The sequence below is a fragment of the Sinocyclocheilus grahami genome, unplaced genomic scaffold (genome assembly GCF_001515645.1).
Source record: "Sinocyclocheilus grahami isolate Dianchi unplaced genomic scaffold, SAMN03320097.WGS_v1.1 scaffold67.1, whole genome shotgun sequence".
Classification (NCBI taxonomy): Eukaryota; Metazoa; Chordata; class Actinopteri; order Cypriniformes; family Cyprinidae; genus Sinocyclocheilus; species Sinocyclocheilus grahami.
The window spans coordinates 194925-213152 of record NW_015505246.1 but is presented as its reverse complement, the minus strand read 5'-3'; the positions used below and the strand labels follow the sequence as shown (position 1 = coordinate 213152).

The 18228-nt window shown below is 37.0% G+C and overlaps 1 protein-coding gene across 1 annotated transcript in view; it reads right to left on the bottom strand.

Annotated features, from left to right (window-relative positions):
- Positions 1–18228, bottom strand: part of col7a1 (collagen, type VII, alpha 1) — a 92990-nt gene that overhangs the window by 5547 nt on the left and 69215 nt on the right. Inside the window, exons 73-109 of the mRNA XM_016272084.1 lie at positions 14673–14711; positions 14556–14591; positions 13961–14083; positions 13507–13716; positions 13337–13372; positions 13047–13091; positions 12821–12934; positions 11986–12057; positions 11851–11895; positions 11076–11111; positions 10719–10754; positions 9876–9911; positions 9759–9803; positions 9542–9574; positions 9346–9408; positions 8962–8997; positions 7629–7709; positions 7415–7483; positions 7254–7289; positions 5755–5814; positions 5472–5516; positions 5348–5383; positions 5144–5239; positions 4867–4992; positions 4638–4709; positions 4474–4509; positions 3378–3437; positions 3245–3289; positions 2834–2869; positions 2648–2683; positions 2205–2261; positions 1874–1945; positions 1224–1295; positions 1071–1106; positions 889–969; positions 216–269; positions 80–133 (exon numbers count right to left, since the gene is read on the bottom strand). Of these exons, the coding sequence (XP_016127570.1) occupies positions 80–133; positions 216–269; positions 889–969; positions 1071–1106; positions 1224–1295; positions 1874–1945; positions 2205–2261; positions 2648–2683; positions 2834–2869; positions 3245–3289; positions 3378–3437; positions 4474–4509; positions 4638–4709; positions 4867–4992; positions 5144–5239; positions 5348–5383; positions 5472–5516; positions 5755–5814; positions 7254–7289; positions 7415–7483; positions 7629–7709; positions 8962–8997; positions 9346–9408; positions 9542–9574; positions 9759–9803; positions 9876–9911; positions 10719–10754; positions 11076–11111; positions 11851–11895; positions 11986–12057; positions 12821–12934; positions 13047–13091; positions 13337–13372; positions 13507–13716; positions 13961–14083; positions 14556–14591; positions 14673–14711 (2265 nt within the window). The remainder of the gene's footprint in view (positions 1–79; positions 134–215; positions 270–888; positions 970–1070; positions 1107–1223; positions 1296–1873; positions 1946–2204; positions 2262–2647; positions 2684–2833; positions 2870–3244; positions 3290–3377; positions 3438–4473; positions 4510–4637; positions 4710–4866; positions 4993–5143; positions 5240–5347; positions 5384–5471; positions 5517–5754; positions 5815–7253; positions 7290–7414; positions 7484–7628; positions 7710–8961; positions 8998–9345; positions 9409–9541; positions 9575–9758; positions 9804–9875; positions 9912–10718; positions 10755–11075; positions 11112–11850; positions 11896–11985; positions 12058–12820; positions 12935–13046; positions 13092–13336; positions 13373–13506; positions 13717–13960; positions 14084–14555; positions 14592–14672; positions 14712–18228) is intronic.

The following is an 18228-nucleotide window of genomic DNA, read 5'->3' as shown; positions in this document are numbered from 1 at the left end:
ATAAAATTTGCCATAAAAACAAGATAATGAAAGGAATTGCATACATGCCTCACACAAAAACAAATGCATGTGTACATACCTGCTCTCCTTTCCTCCCTGGCAATCCCGGTCTGCCATTAATCCCAGCATCCCCCTATGAACAGACACATTTCATCACTTCCAGCAAAACATGGCGACACGACAAAAACTTTCCTCAAGCTCCCCTTATTACTCACCTTGTCTCCCTTTGGTCCACTTTGTCCACATGCTCCCTTGGCGCCTCGTTCTCCCTGTAAGCCATTAAAGCTCAGTCAAACTGTCAATCACTCAATGTTACAGGGAGTAATGACACTAGAGAAAAGCTCCCTGGGAGGGACTATTTAGAAAGAATAACACCATTCATGTGTCAGTCATACACACGACCACACAAACTCACACACACCCTTCAATTACTGTCTTTCTCATTAGAGACAACAGATAGAGGTCTATCTGGGATGCTGAATCCAGATAAAAGTTCTTATCTGCTATGTGAGTGTGCGCGTCTATGTTGCCGCTGGCTGAAGGGCAGCTAGTACTGTCTGCAGCGGCCCATGTATCCCTGAGAGGAATGATTCATACGCAGGAGTCTTTCATGTGCCTCACTGCTCTCGACAAATCAATTTCTCCACACATACACGCACGCACACACACATATTCACACACAAAAACTTTCATACGGTGGCTCTGAGGTACATATGCAGATGAAATGTCAGACACAATGGCCTGGAATCCAGACTGTGGTGGAATTATAAGCAGTTTGATCATCTGGTCTGAAGGGCTACTCAAGGTTAGCTACGATAAAGCTTGCAAGAGTCAGGTTGAGTTTTAAAAGACAACCATTAAAACGCACACACACACACATACACACACCTTGAGGCCTCGCGGACCTACAGGCCCAAACTCTCCCTTCTCTCCTCTCATTCCAGGCAGACCATCTTTACCAGGTGTTCCCTGTAGAAAAAAAGGAGCAGTCATGGGGAAATGGCTGAGCCTGGGGACTGTATGTGCCAGTCATGCGCTGATGTTATAGGCATCTGAATAAGAATACGCACTGCTTCTCCTGGGACACCAGGCTGCCCTGCTTCTCCCTGCAAATGATAATTAAATATTTGATCAATATGAGAGTCATGCACATCGATGTACATATGCAAACATGCATATGTTTATTCTTGTTCATTTGTGAGGAAAGGGAGTGTATTTTTCACCTTCTGACCACCAGGACCACGGGCTCCCTGGAAGCCAGTAGAACCTCTCTCTCCTGGCTCCCCTCTCAGACCCTGCAAATATGATAGAAAAATCACAAATGAGATCTCTTTAATATCTTTGTCATTTCTCTCAAACAGCAATGAGATTAAAGGGGGAACAAATTGAGTCTCTTGCTTCTCAGATTATTCTGCTAAGAAGAGACCCCAACATGTCTCAACAACGTCTGTGATCAAAATAAAAAGATTTCAATATACTCAAACATTTCTCATCAGATTCTTTGAAGACCAAATTTTCTGAGCTAAGCCACATGAATTTTATATGTCCATGCTCTTATTTTTGTCTATATTTCATTCCCCTAAGCAATTTTAGGAGAAGTCTGAGACATAAATAAAAAGAAATGGGTTCTGAAAGACTAACCTTTCAAATAAATCAAAAGAGAATAAAAATTTTATTTAGCTAATAGCAATAAGATGATATTTATAATCATGTTAAGACTGATAATAAATAGTCCATATAAAATGTTATACTATTCTGTCTAAATAAAAAAAACGTTTTAAATACCACAAGAGATTTAGGCATCACAACATTATATTGTAGTTGTATATTATGAAAAAAAAAAATATGATGAAACAAGAAAAAACATTCTTACCTGTTCTCCTGGTGGTCCTTCCTGTCCCTTTGCACCCTTTTCACCCTGTGCACCTTTAGGTCCTCGCTCCCCCTGAGGAGAGCAGCGATCTGTACTGATTAGTTTACATTGACCCAAAAGATCTGCCTTTATCCTGTTGCTTACTGACTCGTTAACAATCTATAGATCTCGAGGCAGACACACATGAATGCTTTATGACCAGTTCTCATAGGCACATGTTCTAAATAGATAAGAGACCTATAGCAGCCTAACCTTTATTATTGGCCTTTAATCTGAGTGACCCAAAAGCATTAAACACCTGACACAGCTTAATCAAAACAATTTGACTCACAGTTTCTCCTTTCACTCCTTTCTCTCCTGGAGGTCCCCCCACCAGCTGAGTATCTCCCTTAAAGATATAAAATCAAATACAGCAATATACAATCTATTAAATATGCAAAAATAATAGTATAATATATTCAATATGTAAAATAAACCTCTTTTAGGGTGATATAAAACCCCACTACTTCACATAATAATCACATTTAACAGAGTTTATTTTGCGATAACTACCTGACTGTACATGATTCTGCTTATTACATGGCTACAAATAAATAAATGGACATAAAATAATCATTGGCATTTAAATAATGTATTATTTAAGAAGAATTAAGTTTAGCTATCAAATTTACCAGCTATCATTGAAAAATATTGAAATGGACCAATCAGAATCAAGTATTCCAGGAAGCTGTGTAATAAAGAAAGATGATTAATGCATTTTCTAAAAAAAAATACCTTTTCTCCTTTAATTCCCGAAGGACCTTGTTCGCCCTGTGAAGAATTTATAGTTTATAAGTTTATAAAACATGTGTACATAAAGGATTGTATTTCATGACACAGTCATTGTTATTATTATTTTTTAGCAAAGTTAAGGGACGAGCCTCAGCCAGATTGTAGCAGTTGATGAAAAGTTATACAGACCTTATCTCCTCTGTTTCCTTTGCCGCCAGGAGGACCCTGTCAGTGGGACAGACAGTTGAGTAGAAGAGAAATCTTATTTGCCTGAGCATTTGTATGCATTTTGTAGATAGAAGACGTGCAGCGCTGCAAGAGGCCTTGACTCATAATGGTTTTGAAATTGCACAGAGTGGGAGACGAACACATCATTGCCCTGAATATAAAGTGTGACGAATACAGTGTTCGTAAAGCCACCTCTCTGCCTGCATCAGCCTTTCCACATCTAGATGAGGGCTCAGATCAATGACACTCATCAAGAGAGACTGACTGTTACTGCCTGACTGACATCAATATGTGTAGAAAACAGGATGTGGTGGGGTAAAAAATAATGAGTAAATGCAGAATGTTGTAAACGGAAAGTAGGAGTATATTTACAGTAAGGCCTCTCTCTCCATCTGTTCCAGCCCGACCTTCTTCTCCCTACAAAAATTAGACAGATACACACATCATCACAATCTGATATGCATACAAAAAAATTAATAAGAGATGGAGTGATTGTGGACATTACCCGAGGCCCTGGGTCTCCTCGCTCTCCTCTTAAACCTGGCACTCCTACACCAATTTCACCCTGAATGTGGAGGAAAAAAAGAGAAAAAGGGTAATAAATCTGTCTCACGCAGTGTACTTCATTTTTGTCCAATAAAACCTTACTGAACAGCTCTGACTGCACAGAGACACACTGGTTTCAAAGTTTTAGCTTTTTAGACTGGCTTCCTTATTTCCAAAATAAACACAAATAAATTGGTCCTAAAAGTTTAAAACCAATTTTTACGATTTAAAATTGGTTTTAAACTTTTAGGACCAATTTATTTGTGTTTATTTTTAATTACAAATTATATAATCAGTATAACAAGTTTAAGTAAAAAGGTTAATCAGCATGAATTTCAGAATGCCTTACTATTTGGTATATCTGTATTTTGGTTTAGTGACAATATGCACTTAGGCACAATATGCAGTTATTTTCAGGTTTAAATGGGGGAAAAAAATCCATATTTCAGATTTTTAAACTATATACTATACATAATATGCTGAAACATGACTGAACAGCCCTAAAAATATACAACAAGCCAGGGCTCTACAGTGCGAATATTAGTCACCTTTGCGACCGTAAATGACTGTGAAAAAAAATTTGATGCACCAGTGCGACTGAACCGATTGAAGCTCATGAATAAATTAACACTTGTTAGGTAGGTGTCAAATGCCAGTAAAAACTGCAAAGACTATGAGAGAATTATGTACATATTTCGCATGATGTACTTCAGAGTAAACCTTAAGGTCTATGAGGGATTTTCCACAAAAATGGAAGCTCTATGCTTTAATGATTGAATGCAAAGAAATTTAGACAGTCATAAATATTAGTATTGTAATTTTACTGTTGTAAAATATAACTTTATTTATTTATTTATTTTCGACAGCTGGTCAAATTAACTGAAAATATTTTATTTGGTTTATCAGAAGGGAAACTCATTTGTCATGACTCACACAGTGTTCCTGATTTCTGGCATAAAAGCTCCATTCTCTCATGCCTACTTGCGCAATACTTTTTTGACTGTGCTGTTAAATTTTTAAAAAATTGTAAGTCCTGCAAGCAACACATCACTTACCTTATCGCCCTTCAGTCCTGCAAGGCCCGCAGTACCCTAACATGAAGATAAAGACATAATTGAATACCAATGAAGGAGAGACACACAGTTATACTTGCTATAAGAAACATCTTAATGCAAATACTTATACACAATTATTTGATTTTAACATGTCTGTGGCTTACAGAGGGTCCTGGGGGCCCAGCAGCTCCTGGTGTTCCTGGGTTTCCCGCTTTGCCAATAAATCCTTGTAGACCCTTACAAGCACCAAGAGGAATTACAATCATTGGATGCAGCCAAATTCAGCAAATGTTTTTGTCTATGATGGCATTTAACCCTTTTCTTTATGTAGTAATTCTAAATATGTTGTTTTTAGTGTACATTTGTTTCTGTATGTGCAGTGACTCTACGAACCCTGTCTCCTGGTGGTCCAGGGGGTCCTGGCTGACCTGCTTCACCTCTCTGCCCTGCCAGTCCTGGCGTGCCATCCACTCCACGTGGTCCAGGAGGGCCCGGAGGACCTGGTAAACCAGAGTCCCCCTACAAAAGATTAAAAACTTTAATTTGTTATACAAACTAGATTTTCATGCTTGCCACAGAAACAATATGAGATGAGTTACATGCCAAAGTTTACACTTAGGGCTAGAGGTCTGTTAGCAACAGTTCTGTAACAATAAAATGAATCAAATACCTTTAAGCCAATGGGTCCAGGTTGTCCTTGAGGCCCAGGCATTCCCACCCCTGCCTCTCCTTTGACTCCTTTGGGCCCTGGTGGTCCTCTCAATCCCTGAACAATGAATGTGAAAAAGTCTTTTAATGATGCATATATTATAGTGGAGATGAAACGGATGGCCGTGCTGGCAGTTCTGCCTCTGAAGTTACTGCAGGTACTCACATTCTCACCAGAATCTCCAGGATCACCCACAGCACCCTGTGAGTAAATAACACTTTCAAATCTATTTCTACACATTGTGCATTGCCTTGTTTGTGGGCACTCTTCTCATAATAACACTACTCACTCTTTCTCCTTTGATTGCCGCTGGCCCTTTGTCTCCTTTTGGACCCTAAAACACAAAACAGCCACACAAAAAAATCAATGTGTATGAAATGTGAATTCAGAATTACTTCTACTAATGACATTAATGATGAAGGAAGGCTGATGCCAGAATATGACGGCAAACTGTGGTAATAAATAATGGGGCATAAATAAATACATGCAGTTCAACAAATATAAACCTCAGAAATGTATTGGAATGTACTGGACAGAAGCTCAAATAAATAAGCAAAATGAGTGAAACTCACCGGTGATCCAGGAAGGCCTCTTTCTCCAGCGGTACCTGGCAATGTCAGACCAGGAGGACCCTTAAACAGTCATGGTTATATATGAGTTAATAATGTGGTATATTCATGTCAGAAATAACAAATCTATGGCCCATTATCTACAATCTATGTCATGGCGCAGTGCAGATAAGCCATCCATTTCCCTCAGGAGAATTAGTACTGTACCAAATGGATGGATGCATTGACTGCCTGTGTGCTTCAGTTCTGTTTATTCCATTCATGTATTTTCAGGAAATACTGAACATTTCTGAGAACATGCTGTACGTATTTTTCAGATATTATAAAGATTCCATCATTGGCGAAACTGTGGATGACATCTCTTGACAGATTAGTTACTCCTGGAAGTATTCAGCTGTACAGTGAAAGCAGGTGATGGATTTTGCCTGTGGCATTTAATGTGCAACGGGCCACAATAGTTTACTTCCCTGTCCCTGTCCTGTCATAGTTTTGTCAATAAATGTGGTAAATATATATATGGAGCACATCAGTGCCAATATCTAAATAACCTCACACACAATAAGGCACAATTACACAGGATTTGTGTAAGAGAGCTATCAGAATGCTGAAAAAGAGGGTCATAAAGTTTGCACATAAAGTTTACTCACTGTATCATTTGGTTTAAAGTACAGCTACGTAGAGCTAAATCTATTAATCAGACACACAAAGGCACATTAAATGATTGTTAAAGCTTAGTGGCATGCTGTCAATGATCACAGACAATAAACAAAAACCACATTTATAGTAATGCACTTAGAAATCTATAAAGCAAGGTATTCAAAGCAGAAATAGGCAGCTTAAATTTTTGTTAAAGAGATATTATTAATTCTTCTGAACATGAATGTGTGTTATTTGATTTGTAATGCTGTCTAAATAAAGCATTTGAGGTGAGCATACTGTTGTTGGTGGATAAACTTCTGGTTATTCATTACCAACAAAGTTTCTGCAGGTGAATTTGTTAAAAAATCTGTTATCATTGCATGTATCTTGTGGAAATTATCATAATTACTGGCTTTACATGGTTTGTGTTATGAAATACATTAAACCTCTTTGTGTAGGCAAACAATTCAGGTAGCAAACACAATAACCAAGAAGTTAACACAGCTAGATGGAAAATACACAGAGACTGTCAAAAAATGTCTAAACTCAGTATGAAAAATACATACCAAAGGCATTTTATCCTTAACAGTCATAAAATATTAGATTAAAGTCAAATAAAATAGAGCCTCTCTACTTGGATTGAACAAATTAAAGTCTTCACTTCACGCGATTTACTTTAATACTTTGTGCCGCTCCTCAGTTGGCATTTGAGTATGACAACACTGAAAGAAGATCTATTGAAGAGCTCACGTACATGCTGCTCTAACATTACGATTGCTTCAAATGAGATTATCTGTCATGCAGGTGAGACAGGTTGATCTTCACACAGTGTTCGCTATGATGTAACCATGGCAACAACTCACCATCTCACCCTTCGTTCCAGGGGGTCCAGTGACAGACTGCAGAACACAGTGGAAATAAAGGGAGAAAGATAAATTGAGCGCGTTGGGAATTAAAAGCATAGTGTCAGTCAAACTACACATTACGTACAAATCCACACATGCAGATGCACATATGGACGCACCTTTCCTGGTGGACCGCTATCTCCCTGCTCTCCTTTTAATCCTGGGGGGCCAAAGGGTCCGGCGATACCCTTAAAGAAAGTGACAGAGAGTAATAATAAGACAGAGAGAGCGGTTAAGTAGGGAAGAAAAGAAAGAAGCAAAGAGAACATGAAAAAAGAAGATAATGAAATTAACACACATCTTTGTAAATGTCAAGGGCATATGATCACTCACCTGTTTCCCTGATAACCCTGGCAGGCCATCTTTCCCTGGAACACCGTCTCTCCCTGGGACCCCAGGCTTGCCCCCCTCTCCCTGTTTATGCCATCATGTTAATCAAAGATAACCTTGTTACTCAAACAAGTGCCATGCCTCACAGTCACATTGTCAGCAAAAAACATTATCACTTATCACAAATACAAACAAAATCCATTTCTGAGCATGGTAATATATGAATTCTGCAGATAAAGTAACTGAATATTGTGTATTCCTTTAAATTTGTATTTATTTAATTTTTGCTTCTACTTTTTCCCTTATTGTTAGAATCAGATACTAATGTCAACATTTGTTGCAAGAAACAGCTGCCAGCGTTAGTTTATTTATTAATCAATACATTACATCTAAGTGTTATGTTCTGTTTATAAATAAAAAAAAGAGTAAAAACTAAATCTATATTCTGATACAAACCTTTAAGAACAGAAAATCTGTTGATAACATTGTTTATGTGAACACTGAAAAAATACAGTTTCAAAGAGTAAGTTGAGTGTTTCGAAGTTGAGAGCAACTGAATGCATCACATAAACAAAAAATATTTTTGCCACTAGAATACTAACTGTTGCTATGATTGTGCAATGATATTTGCTAGCTAATCTTCAATTAGGCTATAATTTTGAACTAGATCGGTAAACAACTAATCCACAATTAATTATAGCAATTAATCAAGTAAAAATACACTTAAGTAGGCTTATGAATGTATAAACAGCAGATATGTGTGTGTGTGGGTACTTATATTGTTATATATATATTTATATATATATATATTTATTTATTTATAAGTATGTACATTTGTGTGTGTGCGTGTGTGTGTATGTATATACATATACTATATATAGCTTATTAAATGTTTATGTGTATGTATTAGCAAAAGAACAGGAGAATAGAGAGGCACTTCATATAAACTAGGTCTGAGTATTGCAAAGTATAGCAAAATATGATACACTTCCATGCAATACATGCATCACAATATCATAATTGGATTGTGCCTGAAACAGCACCAAACACCCGACTGAGACCAAGTGTGTCCATCCGAGAAAGTGAATTGCGGTTCAGTTTCAATCTTTCTCGCACTTCATAGAAGCAGTTCTGACTGCACTGTGAAACAGTTATATTGCTTTTCAAAATCCAAAGCCAAGTGCTCTCACACAGCTGACACTTTTTGTCTTTTGTTGATCGAACATTCAATCACGCATGCCTCCAATTAGTTGAAGAGGGAAAACTGTAATAGAGGATTTTTCATAATTTGAAATGCTCTGTAATATATGTTGGTCTGGTATGTTTATTTACTCACCACTTGTCCTGGAAGCCCTGGAGATCCTTCTGGTCCCTGCAAACATTAGAAAGTGCTGCATTCATCCCTACTCAGACAAATATAAATCACCCTTATCTATAAGAACAATATGTATATATAAAACACACAGGATCTACTGAACATCAACAGTACACTGATATTAAAGTGCTGAAATATGCAAGGAGGAAAAACATTTTGCTTTCTGAAATGTAAGGGCAAACCGAAGACTACAAGAGTCAAGGATAAATAAGGCACAGAGAAACAGAGCATGTGAAGAGGCTCTAAGCTGAAGCTGCAAAGATTGTTTAATGACCTCTGTGGAGAGACAGAGGTCAGACTCCTATGAGCTGTTAGAATGACTCCAATATTGCATTTTTATCTTACTATTGCTCCTGGAGTGCCTGGAGGTCCAGGTAACCCTCTGTTGCCCTGAGGTCCAGGAGGGCCCTTAAAGAATGAAGAGGAAAGATTGAAGAGTGAGTAAACTCTGGTGGGTTAGTTATGTAACTCCCAAAACACATTGCTGTGTATCAAATCGCCTGAAGCAAAGTGTTCATCGCTACTCAGCTAGAAAACTTACTTGAACTCCAATGCCTGGTTCTCCTTGGTCACCCTAAACATGACACACAAACATGTGAACATATACACACACATTTTAAATGTTATTTGCATCTGCAATACCAAAGGAAATCAGGACACAAATAGGGGCAAAATAACTTTCATGCTGTTATGGTTGATTTAAAACAACTGCTAATGAATAAAATTATAGGGTCCATGTCAAATAATGCAGCATTAACCTTCACACCAGGAGCCCCTGGGGGTCCATTTCCACCCATCGGTCCCTGAAATATCAAACCAAAGGTTAGAAAAATGATTTTTAATTTGAGTATGTACATTAAACTGAATATACGTACAGTTGGTCCTCTTATTCCTGGTTCTCCTGGATTCCCCTGTTCAAAATACACATTTGGTATGAATAGCAGGCTGATACAAATATAAAGCACACAGATACACACATGCACATATAAACAGCACAAACAAGCTCTGAACGGACAGACATACTGTATACTGTACTTTTGACAAAGACTGTACAAACACTGGACACATATACTACTGTTCAAAAGTTTGGGGTCGGTAAGATTTATCAAATATTTTTGAAAGAAGTATCTTATACAAACCAAGGCTGCATTTATTTGATCAAAAAATATTGTGAATATTATTACAATTTGAAATCATTTAAATTGTTTTCTATTTTACTGTATTTGAAAATTTAATTTATTCCTGTGATGGCAAACCTGAATTATCCAGTCTTAAATGTCACATGATCCTTCAGAAATCATTCTAATGTGCTGATTTGGTGCTCAAGAAACATTTATTTTTATTATCAATGGTAAAAACAGTTGTGCTCTGATGAATATAAAGTTCAAAAGAACAGAACTTATTTGAATATAAATATTTTGCAATGTATTTATTGTCACTTTTGTACAACTTAATACATCCTTGCTAAATAAAAGTATTATTTATTTTAAAAAAAAAACCTTACTGACCCAAACTTTTGAATGGTAGTGTATAAATCTTACATTCACATTGCTCACAGGGACATAAAACTAAATATATACATCCAAACTCACTCAAATATCTAACAGACATACATGAATGCACAAATACAGTAGACACACACAAACATACAGAGACAAGGACGGCCCCCTTCCCAATGTTAGCAAAGCAGTCTACAATCTCAGCCACAGAAAACCTACCGGTCTGCCCAGCACTCCTGGGAACCCAGGCAAGCCCTAGAGAGAAGAAGGAAGGGATGGAGGGACAGGAAGTGTAGAGAGAGCAGAGGTGTGATGGTCCAAATTTCAAGTGGAGTGGAATTAAAAGTTGAAGGAAGTAGGATTACAAAAAGGAGTGGAGGAGCAAAAGGGGAGACAGAGTGGTTAGCGGATAGAAGCTGTGCTGCATTGTTACTTCTGTGTTGTTTATCTATGGAGCCTCAAGCAAAGGAAGTCAGCTAGTGCTAACAGCAAGGCCTAGTACTCGCATCAAATCCCCAGGCTTTCCTACAATGGCAAGCCCAAGAGAGGCTGCCGTTTTAGGATGATGTTACTCACAGGTAGGCCTGGTGGACCGGCCGGTCCCTTCAAACCCTGCTCCAGAGGACAATAAATAAATGTGTGAGTGAGAGTCAAAACTCTCCTCCTCCCCACTAATGCTAAACTCTCTTTTCATCTCCATTTCATGAGTGACAGCATGTTTTCATACTGTATTGCTACTACAATACCATATTACTTGACTTATCTATCACAGTAAGTGATGAAAGGCAATCTAAACTTAAACTTTAATCTGGTTTTAAAGTTCTGCATTGTTCACAAAACATTACCAGGCTCTTAACTGAGAGCAATATTTGTGGGACTCACCATTCTCTGGTCATCTTACTTTGGTTTGTTGTAATTACAGTAGACCAATGTGCATGACTGTTATATCATAGGAATGCATTAGGCATCATCGGAAGGAGATGCCTGCCTGTGTTAAGGACTTTCTGGTTCATAGATAAGTATCAGGTCCATCAGTATCATATACAGTTTCAGTTTGTGTGAATTTTTTTTTGCCCGTTTTATCGTCCACCAGACAAAAACTGTCACATCACTTAAAAAAGTAACAGCACAATTCTCCACAACAAGCCACACTATCTACAAATGGTGCAGGATAAGTTACACACCAAAGTTTAATACTTAGTGTATCTATCTAATAAGTATGAGCAAAACTAATAATGATGCTTGCCTTAGCACACATCAAACAATAACATCAACATTAATTAGACAAAGAGCAATTAAAATTCATTTGAATAATAAACTGGCAATATAGCAACTGGAATTTGTTTCTCACCGGCTTCCCATCTGGCCCTGGTTTTCCTGGCTCTCCTGGACTTCCCTAAGATAAAAGTACCAGTTTTATTGTAAAATTAAATGAATAGAGACTAAGTTCTATTGTCAGTTGAGGCCAGTAAAAGGGTATACTCACTGGGGAGCCATCTTTTCCACTTTCTCCACTGGCTCCTTTGTCTCCCTTCTCCCCACGAGAACCTGTGTAGCCCTGTGAGAGGGACACATCACAGATCAGATCGTCAACTAAGGTCACAAACCTACAAGTTAGCATGCTGCCACACATATAAACAGTGTATCTGCAGGATTATTTAAATCAAATTTAAGACTTTTCAAGACCTTTTAAAGACCTACACAGATAAAATTATTACCATATGAGCAGGGTAGGGCAATGTCTATGGTAATATGTTAAACTGTAAAATGACTGTAAAAAGCACAATTTACAGTTCAGATAAAGGTTTTCACAAAAAGTTTTATAAAATGATACATTTCACATTTTAGTCTTTAAACTATTCATAAGAAAAGGGATTCAAAAGTCAAAAGTATCAATTATTATATTAATTCGAACAATTACTATGAATCAATTATTATATTAATTTAATAAGAAATATATCTTATCTCCACCAGTTCCAACTCTTCGTGTTTGCTGCATAAAAATATGGGTAGATTTTTGCTTTGGTCTGAACAAAAACAGCAGACTGGCTTTTTGAAAACGCACATTCATTCTCTGTCAGCAGGAGGCACTTTCAGAACTATAGAAATATAGCGGTTTCCATGGTAATCGCAGTACACAAAGCAGCAACACCTGACTTTGAAAGGTGTAGTGCTCAGATTTCTTCAATGAAATCACAGCCTTTTGAAGTAAAATTGTCACATTATGCTATATTGCAATTCTTGTGTTTCCGGCCCCAAATTTAAGAAATTTAAGAATGTCTTTTAAGAATTTTCTCTGATAAATGTTTCAGAACCCTCACCCTCTCTCCTGTAGGTCCAGGAGATCCTACTGGACCAGCATCTCCTCTGATACCTTGGGGGCCTGGAAGACCCCTTGGACCAGGCACATCACTCTGAGCAGAGACAGAATCCCCCTTAAAAACACACACACACACATGCTCAATATGTTAGTACACACAAAATTGACAAAATTCAATTTTCAACTTCCCTTAGTGCACTACAAATATGAGCTTTATTTAGTTTTACCTTTGGTCCTGGAGGCCCCCCTAGGCCAGGCAATCCAGCCGGACCCTAAAAAAGAGAAGATTTATTCCATATGAAAACAAGAAAGTAGAGTCTGAACACACACCAAGCACCATATGCGAGCAAAATTCTGTCGTCGGAAATTACACTTTATACATAGATTATGAAAGAAAATGCACCAGCAAAATAAATGTTTGCCGGAGCATTTTTTTAATTCAACTGCCATTAGCAATATAGGCAAGTTAATTTTGGATCTTGCATGAGCATGCATGAATTATAGTAATGGTACTTACAGCTGGCCCTCTGTCCCCTTTCTCCCCTTTTTCCCCCTGCAACAAAGACTAAGTTAAATCTCATTTCTACAATAACTTTATATCAAGTGCTTTCTTTAATCAGCTCTTTATCTCCTAAAAGACGTAAAACAGCTATAGTAACAAAATACCAATGCTCTTCTTCTCTTTACCTTGTCCCCAGGTCTGCCAGCTTCTCCAAGTTCACCCGCACGTCCTGGTACTCCTGGTATTCCTGGTTTTCCGGGTTCACCTGCCTGTCCTGGTGGACCTTCTGGGCCTCTTTCTCCAATTGCCCTGCCTGGAGGACCCTGTGGGCCAGCAGGCCCTTTCTCACCCTGCTCTCCTTTCACACCTCGTTCACCCGGATAACCCCTTACACCCTGAATGCCAGTATGCAAGGAAGAGAGAACAAGGTTTAAAAAAGAAAGAAGGGGAGAGGATGAGACAAGAAAGAAATATTGAGTTGATTGATGTTTTCTAACCAGAAATACGTTTCAGCACCATGGTCAGTGCCCAATGAGTTTTTGTATGATCTTCTTGCAAAAGGTACCATAACACACTACTCATCCAACTATTAAACTACCAGAGACCACTCTGTTGGACATATGCACAATTTTAACTCACATCTGCTCCTGGAGGGCCTCTAGGTCCGACATCTCCTTTTTCTCCCCTCTTTCCCTCTGTCAATTCACTCAACTTTGATACCAGATTGCTTCTGTCATCAACTAATAGTTTCAGTTCTCTGACCTGCAATGGAAAGTGTATGCAAAGAACAGGGGAGAGGGTGACATGTACAGGTGCATCTGTCATGGAAAAGTTCACTGATCATCTCCATGCCACGCCGAATTGAGGCAGTAATTAAAGCAAAAGGAGCCCCTACCAAGTATTGAGTACATGTACAGTAAATTAACATACTTTCCAGAAGGCCAACAATTCACTAAAAATGTTTTTTTTATTGGTCTTATGAAGTATTCTAATTTGTTGAGATAGTGAATTGGTGGGTTTTTGTTAAATGTGAGCCAAAATCATCACAATTAAAAGAACCAAAGACTTAAACTACTTCAGTCTGTGTGCATTGAATTTATTTAATACACAAGTTTCACAATTTGAGTTGAATTACTGAAATAAATGAACTTTTCCACGACATTCTAATTTATTGAGATGCACCTGTACATCTACAAACAAACTGTGTCAATCATTTTGATAAATTTCTCAGTACCTCAATGCCAAATTCTGACAAAGCTCTCTTCACATCCTATGACAAAACAGGGGGAAACAACATTAGTCATCTTGCCAGCCATGCATGTGTGACTGTGTGCGTGAGCGTTTTCCTTACCACTACAGTTCCTGGTCTGCCATCCTCTCCTGGATCACCCTGTCAATCGAAAGAGTTGAATTATTAGAGTAGGGATGGGTACCGAAACCTGGTATTTAATCTGTCCCGGGGCTAAATTATGAAAGACCGGAGTATCAATAAGCTCTGACGTTAACGGTTCTGCTATCGGTACTGGGAAAATGAATAAAACACACATACATTTATTATTGCTATATATCCTCCTGAGACCCAGCTATGGAGTTTTTGCCTCTGTAGTGGACATTATATTTGAGTGAATTTCTCTGAGACCTCACACGTCACAGTTTTAAGTCTGGAGTCCTGTACAGAGCACATGCAGGACTTTCCAGAGATACCAAATGACTGGATGTTTCCCCGAGAACACTCCCTCTCCTTGGTTTTTAAAAATGGCTGACACTAATTTATGATAAAAATTTACATCTTTATGGAAATATGATAATATTTTGTAATTATAATTTAAATCTGACTAATTTTCTAATTGTTTGTCATAAATCAACATCTCAGGAAAATGTTATGGGGTTTCAAATCAAAATATGAGCTTCTGTTATGAAACAGGACATAATTTAATACATGTCCACTGTAGAGGACACCAGGACTGAAAGCATGTTTATTACACATTTTGGGAGACAAAAGAATTGAATAGGAAAACAAATTCCATATCAATATTCTTATGAAATATTAGATATTATTATGAAAATCTGGCCAATTACTGCTCCCATTATTACACTTCTTTTTTCAACATGCTGTCCCAACAGCACTTTAATATGCAAATTAGATACAGTGTATAGATAACATTGTGCTTAATGGGAAAACCAGTTTATGGAATTTTTACACACATATTGCATAAAGCAAAATGGTATATCAAATCATTGTGTTATATATTTTATAACATAGTTGAGAGCCATCCTTAAACAAAGTTAGTTATAAAAAAATCCTGAAACCTAAAAATTGATTGGTGATTTAAAAAAAAATCCCATTGTTTTTGCCTTTTCATGTCTACTCTTGCCATTTTATTTTTAGAAAAACTGAGTCCTGGTGTCCTCTACAGAGGACATAGCATAACTTATGAATAAAACATAATTTTTCAAAAATGTTATTTTACCATTTTTTTCTTATGCTCTAAACAATGTAACGACATGAAAAAATACTAAATTCACAAAAGTTTTTTTATTTCTGGTTCTCAGGAGGATATATTATATTATATTTTGTATATTATTTTATATATTTTAAACAGCCCCCTGAAGTTTACAGCTCTAAATATAGAGGGGGAAATGTGTTTTATAGGGATTTCCCATTTACAAATGCAATATGCAATTACATGTTGGTGGGATCAAAAATAATTTGAATGACTAAGACTTTCCAAACACTAGCAACGTAACTTTTGCTGCAGGTTACTGATTCAGCAACCCAACAGAAATGGCATGCTCTCTGCATGGAAAATGATGCTTAATAAAACAAAATTATGCCATCATGCCTCTGGACATAGTACAGCGTTTTTCCTTTTAGTGTGTAGAGAATACAAATGATCCTTGGCGTATTCTTTATGTTTTTCGTTTCCAGTTATTTATTTCAGTAGAAATCAAAACAAAAAAACCTAGACCATTTCTAGAAAAAAATAGCTTCCTTTCCTTTTTAAGATTTAATCCTGCATCCAGTCTAGTCAATATCTTCAGATTAATGAGCTCTGTAATAGTTCATCTTTATTTTAAGAAACACAGTCTCCCATTGATTCTTCCCAATAGAGACTTTGGGAACGGTTAGATTTAACACCGTTGTTGCTTTGCGGTCTAAAGCTTTTTCCTTTCCTAATGCAAATCAGTGGTGTTCTCCATTATTACTGAATGTTATCTGCTGATATTCACCAGAATGGATAACACACTGCAAGGACCAGCCACTTTAAATGGTGCAAACAAAGTTAGTGTGCTACAGCTACAGACGGGTGACATACATTATGTCAAACCATGGAAACTATGAGAGCAGAGCATCCTGTTTGATAAGAAGCTACCAAGACTACACCGTGCTGGTTTAAATAGACTCTAAATACGTAAAGATAAAGAGTGAGTGGAAGGAAGATGGAGTGACAGAACAACAGGAGGAGACGACGTGGTAGCAGTTTCTGCTGTATGAACAGTTCAGTTGCAGGTCCGACCTTTAACAGGAAACGCCAACTTCCGCACCCTAAATGAAACACTGCGCTCATAAGCATGAGACGTTTTTGAAGACTCAACACTTGTGTCCATTTAGGCGGTTGACTATTTGATATAACAAAAGAAAAGCTGTGAGCATCTGTCACATATTCACGTTGCTTGTGTTTAGGGGAGCTGAATAATCGGGTTAGGTGTGTGGAGTGCAGCTGTAAAATATGGTTCCAGTCCAAGATGGGGCATCTACACAAGGGGAAAATCTACTTCTTCCTCCTAAAGAGGTTAGTAAAATGCATGACTTTAAAAAATATATATTTATCTTTCTGGGGTCAAAGCAATGTTTTATATGTTGCATGCTCACAGCAGTGGTATGAGTTGAGGGTAGTTGACATGACAGTGACAGCAGTGACCTGCAGTGCTATACTAAACACGTTTAACTGTTTTTATAATTCGCTTATAATTATCATTCAGTTTAGTGACCTCATAATCATCGAGCAACAACATTTGTACTTTTAAAAAAGAATTTACACTGTACACTGCAGGACTCGTTTGAGTTATTATTTTAAATGCAAAACAAAAAGAAAAGAACAAGAAATTGAAATGGTGACCAGTTACATAAATAGAAACATTTAAACATAAAGTCTTCATGTTAAAAAAATAAAATAAAATAAAAGTTCATATATATAAAAAAAAAAACTGGTCTCTGTTACAGGGGACATACTTTACCATTTCTTCCGTTTATTAAATGTTATCACATATTTTTCGGTAAGAACAAGGTGCCTTTACTTTCTGCACACTAGCAACATTCTAAACCCATGATGGTGGGTCATGATGAAGTTTCCTTACTGCTAATAACAAGGAAGTGCTGCAGAGAAGATAAGCCAACAACATTTGCATGGGCATGTTCAATGTGTAACCCGACACTTGATAACTGATTACAAAAGGGTTTATGAGATATTATTTTATAAATGATTCCATTTCTGCTGAATATTTTATAGCAATAAAAATATGAATATCAGGAAATAGAATAGACAATGTTATGATGTAATGAGTCTATGCATACATTTTTGTGTCTGAAAAGTGCTGTCAAACGATTAATCGCGATTAATCGCATCCAAAATAGAAGTTTTTGTTTACATAATATATGTATGTGTACTGTGTTTACTTATTATGTATATATAAATACACACACATACAGTATAGATTTTGAAAATATTTACATATATATTATATATATATATATATTTATATTATTACATTTTATATTATATATATATATATAAATATATTTAATATATAAACATAGCATATTTTTCTTAAATATATACATGCATGTGTTTGTATTTATATATACATAATAAATATACACAGTGCACACACATATATTATGTAAA